This window comes from Emys orbicularis, chromosome 6 (assembly GCF_028017835.1).
Source record: "Emys orbicularis isolate rEmyOrb1 chromosome 6, rEmyOrb1.hap1, whole genome shotgun sequence".
Taxonomy (NCBI): Eukaryota; Metazoa; Chordata; order Testudines; family Emydidae; genus Emys; species Emys orbicularis.
In genome coordinates this window covers 20,341,700-20,355,297 of record NC_088688.1, presented here as the reverse complement: position 1 = coordinate 20,355,297, position 13,598 = coordinate 20,341,700, and the positions used below count along the sequence as shown (strand labels likewise).

General features: G+C 38.5%; 1 protein-coding gene across 2 annotated transcripts in view; it reads right to left on the bottom strand.

Moving 5' to 3' along the window:
• WDR7 (WD repeat domain 7) overlaps positions 1 to 13,598 on the bottom strand; it is a 329,543-nt gene that overhangs the window by 68,284 nt on the left and 247,661 nt on the right. For both annotated transcript variants that reach the window (XM_065406020.1, XM_065406019.1), the window contains 3 exons: positions 7,619 to 7,736; positions 5,179 to 5,328; positions 4,049 to 4,131 (listed from right to left, as the gene is read on the bottom strand). In XM_065406020.1, coding sequence (XP_065262092.1) covers positions 4,049 to 4,131; positions 5,179 to 5,328; positions 7,619 to 7,736 — 351 coding nt within the window. The remainder of the gene's footprint in view (positions 1 to 4,048; positions 4,132 to 5,178; positions 5,329 to 7,618; positions 7,737 to 13,598) is intronic.

Sequence of the window (13,598 nt, the reverse complement as noted above, 5' to 3'; positions counted from 1 at the left end):
CGACATACCTTACTTCGAACTTACCGCGGTTCAGACGCGGTCCACACGCGGCAAGCAGGCTCCCCCGTCGACTTCGCGGTACTCCTCTCGCCGAGCTGGAGTACCGCAGTCGACGGGGATCACTTCCTGGTTCGATTTATCGCGTCCACACCAGACGCGATAAATCGAACTCGGAACTTCGATCCGCAGCCGTCGAACTACCGGGTAAGTGTAGACTAGCCCTAAAACAGAAGGAAAGTTAATAATCCGGTATTTGAACAAGCATACTAATTTTTAAAGCCATGGGTTTTACAAAACTACTCAAGCTAGGACTTTGCTTGGAAACAGCGAACAGAGATTGGTTGTTATAGCCATGATATGGTATTTAAAGACTACGTATGAGAAGGGAAAGCCAAAAATGCCTAATATTGTTTTGTCTGCTGAAGTAACAGACTCAGTCACAACAGGTGTGCACATTTAATACAGTATCGCAGGGAGATCATTAGGAGATTAAAAGAATTAGTAATAGGATTAAGCCAAAGTGCTACCACTTGGAATCTCTCCAGAGATTCAATGATTTGCTAAAATCGTATGAAATTTTCCATTGGTCTGAAAAATGACTTCAGTAAAGTGCTGTATCATTTTTACAATAGCCATAACTATGTACAGTAAGAGATACTGCTAGCAATTTAGCCAAATGTAAAGACAATGTGCCACTATAAAAATGCAAAAAGGATGGGGAGATTTCTTGCATTAATTCCCACTTGTCTTTGCATTTACATTTCAAGCTAAAGTTTTTAAAATATCTGAAGGAAGGAAGGATTATCTTTATTCATGACATACCTGTCAAAGGTATAATAGTTCCTTTCTTGCAACTGTTGTTCTTTTTTATAGCTTGTTACATTAAAATACAACCCCCTGACATATTAAATATTGTAATTTACATGGTTAATATGTTATAATATGAATATTTATAATAGCCTAAGAATATTATAAATATATATTATAAATCACATTTTATTATCTGTGAATATTAAACTTTAAGAACAAAAGGGGAGATTTTCAAAAACACAAATGGCAGGCATTGATCTTCAACTGAATGCCAGTGGGAGTTAGAAGCCTACCTACACTTTGTGCCTTTCAGAACTCCCCAAATGCCAAACCACCACCAATACAAACATGAACAGAAAAAGAAAACCACCAGGTTCCTGACTAGCTAAAATAATATGATAATTCTATAAAAAACAAAGGAACAGAAAAACAATCTCTGATGTCAGAAAAATATTAACACTCTCTCAGCAGTTTATAAACAACAGACCACGAGACAGCTTTAAAACCAGCAACAGAGTTCTACTGACATTTGAGAGTTTAATTTCAATTGAATCCTATACGCCTAGTGTGAGAGAGAGTCTTAAAAATATTTTTTAAAAACCAATCAGATGAGAACATTTGTATTCCACTACTTGACACATGAATTAGCAACAAGAGAAGTGCAGGTCTGTCACATAGTAAGTATCCTCTGAAGTCAGTTTTTGTTCTGTGTTTCCAAATTCTATTCTTCTTCCAAAGATGCCAGTGGGGGAGCAGTAAAACCTTTGCAAATGTATCAGAAAGCTATCAAGGACCCTGACTGCATCTTTAGAGTTGTTGTTAAAAACAACTGAGGAGAAGGATGAAACTGGCACTTTGCAGCACAATTTACTGGCATCTGGGGGGAACTGGTCAGATGGGCAGACACAGCAGAGGACAGGCATTTGGGAGCCAGGTGATTAAAGTCTCCTTCTCCAGCAATAACACAATCATGAGGATGGTAGCGATTTGGCAGGTCAAAAGAGAGGTACAGCTCCTGCTCACCTGACAGAAGAGTGTAAAGTAGCTACATGGCAGGAAGAGATCCCTTCCACCCACTCATCTGTCCTCAAAGGTATGAAGAGTGAGTGGTAATTGCCACAAACTCAGGATTTATTAAACCCAGTTGTTTTTCAGTGACTGTTTCTTGTTATCTCAGTTATATTGCTTGTTCCAACTGGACAGCTGTATTATGCCCCGAGAGATTAGGATGAAAAGTCTTGAAAATGCATATTCTGTAGAACATTACTCTGCTCTATGCTCTCTTCAGCTTGGTCTACAGATACCATATGTATTTATAAAATTGATGCACTTCCATGTTGGGTTCTTTGTAATTACACTTTATTTTCAGCTATTAGATTTATCAAAGCAGCTAGTTCTTACCAAGAAAAGAATGGACACTTGCTTTCAAAATCATGTACTTGGTGAGGATGGCTTTATAGTCCAACAGCACTCAAAGAGTAAGGCTCAAACATCCTCAGAAAGGAGGAATACACCTGTGATATGGCCAAATTCTGTTACGAGAGTACACTTTGCTATGGACATCGCTATGCTGCTGAACATGGTTATATCATGAAAGGGAAGTAGGTAAGCAGGTGTTTTGATGAGTGCTGGTTCCTCAATACCCTTGGAAGACTTATTCTATCATAGGTCAAAGACCTCAATTGTGACAGTGCTGCCTGCAGTTTGGCCTCAGCATTCCTTCAGACTGTGACTAAATCTCCTCAGGTTGGCCCAATATAGACCACTGTGTTATTTTTAACTGCTTATTTTGAAATAGTTGCAGCCTTCATTTACACCAAAAATAGATCTCTCTGTTCCTGGTGTGCCTGAGGCAACATGCTTTATTTTTAATTGTATAAGCACCTATCAAGTTTGTGCAGAAACACTATTAATTTAAATTTTTCCTTTGTTTTTAAATGTGGGTATACAATTATCCACCAATACTTTGAAGAAAAAGTATTACAGATATTTTCCCCCTTCTGGAGAGGATAAATAGACGTGTTGATAAATCACCTCTTTTACGGAATATTGTACAGTGTTAGACTGAAAAGGAAGCATGTAAAACTCTCCTTTGTCATGATGTCCACAAAAATCTTGACAACAGTTCGGCTGCTGGTGCTCTGAGACTACTGCCTTTTATGCTGACCAATATTTCCTCACTGCTTCCTTGCACTCCCCTGTTGATCTGTCTGTATCCATTTGTTGTCTCCTGTCTTACACTAGAACTGTTTTTGTGCTGTGTTTGTACAGTACCTAGCACAATGGGATCCTGTGTGTATGACCAGGTTCTTAAGTGTTATGATAATACAAATAATAACAGATTAAACCACAGGACTTGGATTAAACCTCAGAAGAGCTGTGTTCTATTCCCATCATTGCCAGAATTCCTTTCACAAATCACTTCATTTTGCCTCTGTTTACCCATGTGTACAATGAGGATAATAACTAATTAACTGAAGTATATAAAGCACTTTAAAATCCAGGGGTGCAAGATGCTGTAGAAGTACAGAGTTATTATTACCAAACAAAAGAAACGAACTGTGGTGGTTACAACTATAATGAAAGAAAAGAACCTGACCATTTTCTGTTGTTTATGACAGAGAAAATAATACAACATCGGAGTTGTAGGGCAAAGTTTTAAGAGATACTACTAACATAAAAATGAACAGTATTTTACCATGTGGACTTTTATACAGAAGCATTTTCAATAGTTGGCAATAACTCTGCTATTTTCTGACCTACCTCCTCTTTTTCAGATGTAATAGGGATTAGAAAAACTGTACACGACAGTAGAACCTCAGAGGTACAAACACCTCGGGAATGGAAGTTGTTCGTAACTCTGAACAAAACGTTATGGTTGTTCTTTCAAAAGCTTACAACTGAACATTGACTTAATACAGCTCTGAAATTTTACTAGGCAGAAGAAAAATGCTGCTTTCTCTTTTTTTTTTTTTTTTTTAAGCAGTTTACGTTTAACACAGTATTGTACTGTATTTGCCTTTTTGGTCTCTGCTGCTGCCTGATTGTGTACTTCCAGTTTCAAATGATGTGTGCGGTTAACTGGTCAGTTCATAACACTGGTATTCATAACTTCGAGGGTCTACTGTACTTAAAATACTCTGTAAATCTGAAGTTTTAAGGTGTAAACATTATGGCTATAAGTAAGCTATAGCAAGAGAATGTATTAATCACAAATCATTTCTTTCAGTGCTTTTACCTGCAGATGGCTGGAAAGCATTCCTGAAGTCCCTTTTTTTTGACTAAGGATCCTTCAAGGCAGTACATGAGGATGTCCATAACCTTGGAAACAAAAGTTACAATTGTTTAACAATGTTTGATTTTATTGTTCATAACAATTTAAATTCTGAACAGTTATAGAGTTTTCTAGCTCTTGTGTTTAATTATATTTTTGGTACCTAAGTATAACGTGTTATCTGCATAAACAAATCTGATTGTATTGCAGCATATTGGAATTTGCAATGGCAATGGTACTGGGAATTGCTGCAAATACTCATTCACAGTAACTGTACACATTTTACAAAGCTACAAACTACAGGCAAGTGTCTGCTATTGAAGGCCTGAGAAGGAACACCACATGTTGTGCTAGTTATATTAAGAGGGAATGTGAACAGGAACACCAAAGTTAAGGAAATCACATGGTATGGTGGATTCTTTAACAATGTCCTTCAGCCTTAATGAATATGCACCTGAAAGACAAAACTTTCAACATCCCTCTTCAGTCCATTCAAAATGCTGCTGTTACAACCACGTCCAAATTGCCAACAAATTCTTTTACTAGCTTGTCCTTACCAATTAAGTCCTACCCAATTCTCTGCTCTGGTCTCTTCAACCCTTGACACCTTCACTTTGCCCAAGCTACAGGATTAACTATTCCATTTTGTCCATCTCCATACATCCTTTTATGTAGCCCTCCTGTCAGAAACCTTCTCTGCAACCCAGTCTTCAATGCACCCACTTAACCCTTTTCAAGGGCCTCCTGAAAATACATTACTTCCCAGCCCAAGTCCTCCCCTTAAAAAAGAGTTTACCTAAAAACAGATAGAGGAAAAAATTAGAACAAGGTGTGCTAAACATCACTGCTCGCTGATCTCGCTTTTGTTGCGCCATACCCAGTCATTTGTATATCTGTTTTCTGCTCCTTTTTAAGCCCTTTGAGACAGGGACAGAGTCTTATGGCCTCAGATGTGTTATTTTAAAAAATAAGTATGTTCCATGGTGCTGTAAAGGTAGATGGCACTTTACAATTTACAATTGAGTTTATGTGCAATGTATTATTCATTGATTTATTAAAAACTATGATATACAGATATTACAGCATATTCTTACCTCTACAAGAAGATCCACAACATCTGTGGGCATTTTATCTATTAGTATTTCAATGACTCTTAGGATCTCTCCTTTAGCCCGAGCAAGAGCTGTTGTGTGAATATTCTGTTGAGACTGAGTGTTTGCTGCCAGCGCAGTGTGTCTATGCACCTACAAAAGGAATAGGATTATATATTTAATTACTGTTGTCCACATATGTTTCAACTATATTTAGCATGAGCTTTCCATGTTAGTTTCTTAATACCAGATCAGGTTCCAACATTTCTACAGTCTCTAGCAGCGGTGAGAGGAGTCCAAGTGTTCATATGGGCTACTGCAGTTCTACATTGTCACATCTCTTCTTCAATGTGTACATAAAGCCAATTAAGGAGGTTAAGTAAAGAGGCTGGGCTGGTGATTATTTCTGTTTGCTAATCACACCTAACTCTGTGTCTGCACCTCTGACTTGGCTGGCACAGTGGAATAATTAGCCCACTGTCTAAGATTGAGGCATGGATGAAGACTGAGGTACTGTCACTAGTCTGAGGGAAGAAACCAGAGGAATTACAAATTAATTATGCAAAATTACATTGTTCCACATCATTCACTAGGAATGAAGACATCTGATGACCAATCCAAAAATATAATTTGTGAAATATTCAGAAAAGAAACAGCTTTTGTTTGAGGTTTAAGGACAAATGTTCAACATTTGGACTAAAATATTACATTAAGAACATCTGTGTTTTGCAGAACTCATTTGAACCACAGAATCATAGGACTGGAAGGGACCTCGAGAGGTCATCTACTCCAGTCCCCTGCACTCGTGGCAGGACTAAGTATTATCTAGACCATCCCTGACAGGTGTTTGTCTAACCTGTTCTTAAAAATCTCCTGTGATGGAGATTCCACAATATTTATTCCAATGTTTACCCACCCTGCCAGTAGGAAACTTTTTGTCCTATCTTCAGGAGTTAAGAAAAACACATTTCCCCCCTCCTCCTTGTAACAATCTTTTACATACTTGAAAACCATTATGTCCCCTCTCAGTCTTCTCTTTTCCAGACTAAACAAACCCAATTTTTTCAATCTTCCCTCATAGGTCATGTTTTCTAGACCTTTAATCATTTTTGTCGCTCTTCTCTGGACTCTCTCCAATTTGTCCACACCTTTCCTGAAATGTGGTGCCAGGAACTGGACACAAAACTCCAGTTGAGGCCTAATCAGAGCAGAGTAAAGCGGAAGAATTACTTCTCGTGTCTTGCTTATAACACTCCTGCTAATACATCCCAGAATGATGTTTGCTTTTTTTGCAACAGCATTACACTGTTGACTCAGATTTAGCTTGTGATCCACTATGACCCCAGATCCCTTTCCGCAGTACTCCTTCCTAGATAGGCATTTCCCATTTTGTATGTGTGCAACTGATTGTTCCTTCCTAAGTGGGGTACTTTGCATTTGTCCTTCTTGAATTTCATTCTATTTACTTCAGACCATTTCTCCAGTTTGTCCAGCTCATTTTGAATTTTAATCCTAACCTCCAAAGCACTTGCAACCCCTCCCAGCTTGGTATTGTCTACAAACGTTATAAGTGTACTCTCTATGCCATTATCTAAATTATTGATGAAGATACTGAACCGAATTGGACCCAAAACTGATCCCTGTGGGACCCCACTTACTATGCCCTTCCAGCTTGAATGTAGCCTTTGAATATGTTTTAATTATTATTCTGCATACACTCTTTAAAATGTTGGTCCACTTTGTTTACTGATCCTCACTTTCACAAAAAGGGAGGGTCAGGGTGAATAAATGGCCCATCTTGGACTTAATGATATAGAATACCAAATATTATTTTGGACATTTAAAGACCCTTCACGGTCTACCTCCTTGCCAGCCTTCTTTTGCCAACCCGATGTTTAGGTACACTCACACATAATCAGACCTGCAGAGGCTGCAGCTTCTTCTAAAATCAGATGCACTAAGGAGATGGGAGAATGACTGGGGTAGAAAGGGGATCCTAGCTTCTATGCTATGCCCAAAGAACCTAGGACTGGATTGGGGAGGACCCAGAAGAAACACCCATCACCAAAGACGGGTGGGATGATGAAGGATTTTGCCCACTGCTCTATATGTGAATTGGAAGGTTATACACCCAGTACATCAGGACACAACAGGTTAAGCCATTTTCAACTCATCAAGTGACCTGGTGTAGCAGTTATCAAGATATTGCTGCATAATGTGTGTGTTACATACCACCAAATATTTAAAAATGATAACCCATTTTGTCTCCCCAAAAAAGATAAATTATGGAGCAGTGGTAAAGGAGATTTGACAATTTTTTATTTCTGTCTGCTAATACTGGAGCTGAAAAGCATTAATATAAAACCAACCAAAAAGTTTGTTGCACGCTGAGATCATTATTCTTTTGAAAGTGCAGTTCAGTGAACATTGAAGTTTTTCTCACCTCCTTGGCGATAGTTGTTATGAAGGCGGGTGGTCTGGCAGTGGCAATGAGTGAGAGAGCATGTCGTGCAGAGCGGGCGGAGTCAGCTGCTGGACTCAGAGGCAGCCCCATTGTGATGCTAAAGAGGGATCAGACAAAGGGGGGAAAAAAGAAAAGAGGCATTAGAAATATAGAGTGAAAAGATTAGACACAGCTTATAATGTCAGTTCAAGGTCAACGGGAGCACTCAAACAGTTAGAATATAATGGACTTCCAACAATGAGCAGTGATTAGGAGTCAGGGTGTTCTGGCATCAAATACAAAATCGAATAATTAACCATGAAGATTGAAAACAGTATGTGCATCTGTCCAAAGTGTTAAAAAGGCCTTGTTAACAAATTATCTAGCTGTAGTACTGAATACGTATCACAAAACCTGGGACAAGGCAAATAAAGAATGTCATACAAAGTATTTTTATATTTTATTGTTTAGCAAAAGTTTAGAAGCAGCTTGAAAATACAGCTTTTGTAGTACTCTGGTTTCTCTTCAGATCGTATAAATCTTTCGCCTTTTACTATTCAATTCAGCTAAGCACTTTTAACTAGTTGGGAGGAGGGGAAGGAAGAGCTTCTAGAGGCACTGAAAATACTAAATTCATTCAATTTGGTTTCCTGTGTTGAATGAATCACTTTGTTTTAAAATACTGCAAGTGCTACTAAGGCAAAGCTAGACTCACCTATCAGCAACCCCTATTTATGAACATCACAGGCGTGGCAGAAGTTCAACACACTAAGGCAAGATTGCTTTTTCAGAGTATATGCAAATGAGCAGCACTGACTGGCTGATGACTGATTTTTAGAACAACTTCTCCGCCTTAAAAATCTACATCTTAGCTGTTGTTCCTAATTTGCATTATACAGATATATGAATGCTAAGTGTTAATAAAACTACGATTTTTCATAAAGTAAGTGTCATTTAAGCGCACACTGAGAACAAGAGATGATTTTTGTTACATAAGAAGAAGTGAAATCTACAGCTTTCTCCTCTATCAATGTGATTTCAGATGCATTAGTACTTTAAGAGATGCACAGGAGATAAAAATATATTAATTGAAGTCTGTCCAGGACCAATTAAGTAATTTTATCAAGCTTCATCTGTAATTTAAATTATATACGATTTATTTCTAAATACTTAACGCCGAGGACACCCCCAATATGTTAAGTCATGGCTCATTAAAATATTTAATTAACTTATTATAAAGCAATACAAAATTATCACAGTGTCTCTTTGGAAATACAACCAGAGGCCCAAGCCTGCAGCCCGTACTCATGTGAGCAGTCACACTGCTTTCAATCAGATTACTCACATGAGTAAGGGCTGCAATTGAGTTATGATTGCAATCACTTTACACAACTAATGTCATTATAACTGATTAACAAAAAAACTCCTTTCTAAATCCTTAACATAACATACTCGCATTTAAAGATTCTTGGTCGGATTGTAACTGTGCCAGAACTCCACTCAGTGCAGCTGATTGGTGAGGTGGTAAAGGTAGCTGTCATCCACCATTGAGCTTTTCTAATCTCTGGAGTTGCTGGGGGCCAGTTCAGCCTTTAGTGTAAGTTAGAGCGCCCTCAAGACTACTCTAAACTATATACAGCTGCAATTGTCCTCTGTGGAGCTGTTTCATAGCAGAGAATCTCTCAGTACAGTCACATCCCATCCATGTCCCTTTCACCCCCTACATACTGCTGAAGTGGCACAAAGCTTATTAGCGGGCAGGATATGGCTCATTTTTGCTGTTCGCTCTGACTGCAAATGAGAGAATGCCGAAGATCATCCCAAACAATTCCATTAACTCTCACATTTATATTTTATTCATGTCACATCTTACCAAAGGCACACATTTAGAAATGTTAAGAATTTTAAGACTTGTTTTTTAAAAAACAGTAGTATATAACATGTTATATGTTTGTACATAACATGCAAAGCCTAGGTAGAGTCCAACTCCACAAGCCTCAAAATGACAGGAAAGAAGGCATCAATACCTTTGTTCAAGCTCCAAAAAATATGCAACTTAGTCTATCAACTTGTTTGGCTCAATCCCAATAATGTCTGAGTCATGATGTTAATGTCTGATATCTTCTGATATGCCAGTCTAAAAGAAGGAATGATTTCTAATTCTTCAAAGGGGTATTTATAGCACAGTTAAAAATGTTCCTGGACCAGATAACATGTTTCTCAATTCTGGTCTTTAAATAAGTATAACTGGGAAGGGGGCTTGGAGCAAATGTACATTTTGAGAGACAGGGAGGGAAGGGATGAAGTATACCTCTCAACAGCCTAACAAGAGAATGTGTGAGCAAAAGGGGAAAAAAGGATACAAACAATGTGAAATATTATTTCCTCAATGAAGAGAAGATATCTCTTTTTGAACTATGCTTAGGTCAAATATTTCCAATAAAAATAAGATTTAAAAAAAAATCTATCCTGTTTAATTCTCTCCTCTGCTCATGTTTTATATGGAATATATGCTATGAACTGTGGTATAAAAGCAGCTAGCATGAGTTTGGGATGGCCAATTACTTCTAAGTGACAAAGCCACAAATACATGTGAGTGCCATTTAAACCTTTATTCCACACCACTAAGTATATGCCCTAACTTAAGGAATATTTTAGTGGGTTTAAAAAAATTATTGGAACTATTTTTTCATCTGTAAAAGTAGGTGCTTTAGTTATTGAGCGTTCTCTCTCATGTTTTGTGCAGGAAGTGGGTGCCAAGATTGGTGTCAAAATTGTTTCATATTCTTAGTTATTTCCATTTTTTTTATTTTTGAGAAAAAAATGTGTGTTCAGTGGTACAAAGCTCCTCTTGAACTGCACTTAACAACTTCGATGATAACAATGAAGTTTTTTATTTTAGATTTTTGTGTATGGTAAATCTATGATATAACAGGATTGCACACTCTTGTAGCTTATATATGAAAAAGTATGCAAAGACCAGCCAAGCACTGATTAAAGCTTTCTCTGACAAGTGAGCTATTTGAGCCACTGTCAAACTATGTAGCAGCAATACATGGATAAAGGATAAGCATTAGATTCAACAAAAATACATGAGATCTTGCGTATCATTTTTATTCACCTCATCTTCTCTTACTTCATCAATATACACAATAAAATAATGAATGTAACAATTAATGTACTTCTCAGAATAGCACTATATAGATGTTCCTGTTACCTTTTATTTGTTATAGCTCTTTGAATAAAACTAAAAATCATTTTGGCATTTTTGCAGACTACTGAGTGATGAAAGCATATCAAAAACTAGATTAACAATCTAATCCTAATGTTGTTATCTAGTAACCCTGGTCTGGTGCCTATGTGTATTCATTGAAAACTTCAGAAGCATAGTTCAGCAAGGATTCACATGTTTCTGTCAGGAATATTTTTCCTCCCAGTGTTTGGTAAGGCATGCATTTTCCTGAAAAGCAACAGGTTTCTTGTTAATTCATTTACAACACTCAGCTGTGGTAGTATGTGGCCAGAGATTAACCCCCTCTCGCAGCTGGTCTGTATGTCTTCTTTCAGAGCTAAAGCTGTGTGTGATGGAACGGGCACATTGCACCAAGACCACAGACCAAAACAAAGGCAGATGCAAACCTAGCATTCACAAGAAAGCACCAAGTCTCTTATATCCAGATATATTCTTCTTTAGGGGAATTTCATTCTTTCCACATCCTTAAAATTAGTACAACATGTGTACTGTCCCAGCCAGATACAGATTCCGATCACACCTTAAACAGTCATTTGAGTAAACCATAGTGCAGACAAGCTATGGACTTTTACAAAACTGATACTGACCCATCCTACCACAACACATGCCTATCTATTGCCAGTGGCACTAAGGGATCTCAAACTACTCTATTTTTACCCTTTCCCCCCCTCTCAGTAAATTTGATTCAGAGTACAAATATATTGTTTATATTATTTATTTAAATTTATACAATGCATAAAAAAAGCCACCTATTCAGGGCTGCCGGCATGCGTGGCATATGTTAAAAATTCAGTCAAACTGATACGAACAGGAATAAATCCAACAGCCTCCCCCAAACTTGGAAACATCCAGCCAAATAGAAAATACCTATACATTAATATAGTGGGTCAAGATTTATTGCCTGGGTCCCACTGGCAGAAAGTCTGCCTGGAGTTGAGGTTTAGCTGCAGACTTTAGCTGCTAAGCCAGCGGTCAGATGATGGCTGACACAGCCCACAAGTGGGTGGGAAGCGCATCTCCCTCACAGCTTCCACTGACGGGACTTGTGGAGCTCTGGCTAAAGTTTAAAGCTGCTTTCCCATAGGGGAGGCTTCCCAACTTGTGGGAAACTGCCTCTACGGACACAGCTGGTGAATACGGTGGGAACTAATCAAACCCAAACTTGTAAAAAAAATTACACCGTACCCCAAAATAAACATAAGAGCAGTATGTGTGGCTGAAGTTCAGATTGCTCACTGTGGGTACACTAGTGGGGAGGGGAGAGATTAGATTCCTTTGGCCTCATGTTCCCATCCAGGAGACCACTATAAATTTGCTGCAAGCTTTAGGGAATGTAAGGGACCAGCACTCTGTCCCAGATGGCTTGGCTACAGCAAGCCCCAGCAGGACAGCTCTGCAGAAGTGCAGACTACATTTTAAAGGTGTATCAATAAGTATTTTTTACTGAACTTACTCCAATACCGTAGTGCCATACAAAAGATCTGTTCTGAACAAAGGTATGAAGGATGGCAGAGCAGTTTTGCCTGGGATGCTCTTGGGCCTGCACTGACACGTTGGTGGTGGTAGTGGAAACTAGGCAGATCTGAGACTAGCTGATACTGCTTCAGCTAATCTCCGGCGTTCATGCTTCTGGGAGAAGGGAGGCTTGGCAGATGACAGAGCCAGTGCCCTGAGATGCCATATCTGTCACTGAAGAATGGGCAGGAGCAATACTTGTTTTTCCTGTTCATCCTGGCAATGCAGTCATGCAGAGTGACTGGATGCAAATATATAAGTGCCTTTATATGGCACTTGCATATTCCAGGGTCTTTACAGACATTACATGTTCTTCACACACTCCAGTAACCGAGGGACTTCATTATTATTCTTATTTTATAGATGGGGAAACAGAGGCAAGGCAGTTAAGTAATTCTGTCAAGGCCACAGAGGAAGCCTGTATCAAAGCTGTGTCAGAGTCCATGGGTTATAATGCTGCATTCAGATTATGCATCCCTCATACACAGATGCATACTAATAAAAATGCATATTTTCAAAAAATCAGGCCAAGATTTATTTCAATAGGGATTTAGGACACAAATGCAAGCTCTTACCAAGCAACAGTCTGTTCCAGTACTGTATTTGTAGGTGCACACTTATCCTAGTCCAACCATCCTATTTTGGTGTGGAAGCAAAGGAGTCTAATGGTTAGAGCACAGGCTCTGGAAGCAGAACTCATTTCTATGCACAGCTGTGGCATATGCTTACTGTGTGGCATTGAAAAAGGTCACTAACCTCAACTGTACCTCAATTTCTCTATCTGTAAAATGGGTATAATGATATCTATGTTTGTAAACAGCTTGGTGATCGTCAGATGTGGAGAACTATACAAGTAGTATCCCATGTCTGCCTCCAGGACTAGTCACCACACAAAATATTCATATTCCCATGGTTGGATACATAAAACCATTTAGTCTTATCTTAGATAACTGATTACTGTGGCTAAATGTTACCAAACAGTAACTATTCCATCCCCTATATAAGACATTAATGTGCAAATGCTGTTCTTACCTGCCCAAATGCTCCAAATCCCCACCTAACAGTTAAAAAAGCACCATGCATTTCCCCCTACCAGAATGCCATACTGATTGCATAATCTTCCCAATAAGGATAAAGGTTCTCTTTCAGCTCCCTCCCCCGAAAAGGGGTTCCATCTAATATTCTTTCAACTGATAAAACCCTCAGATCTTC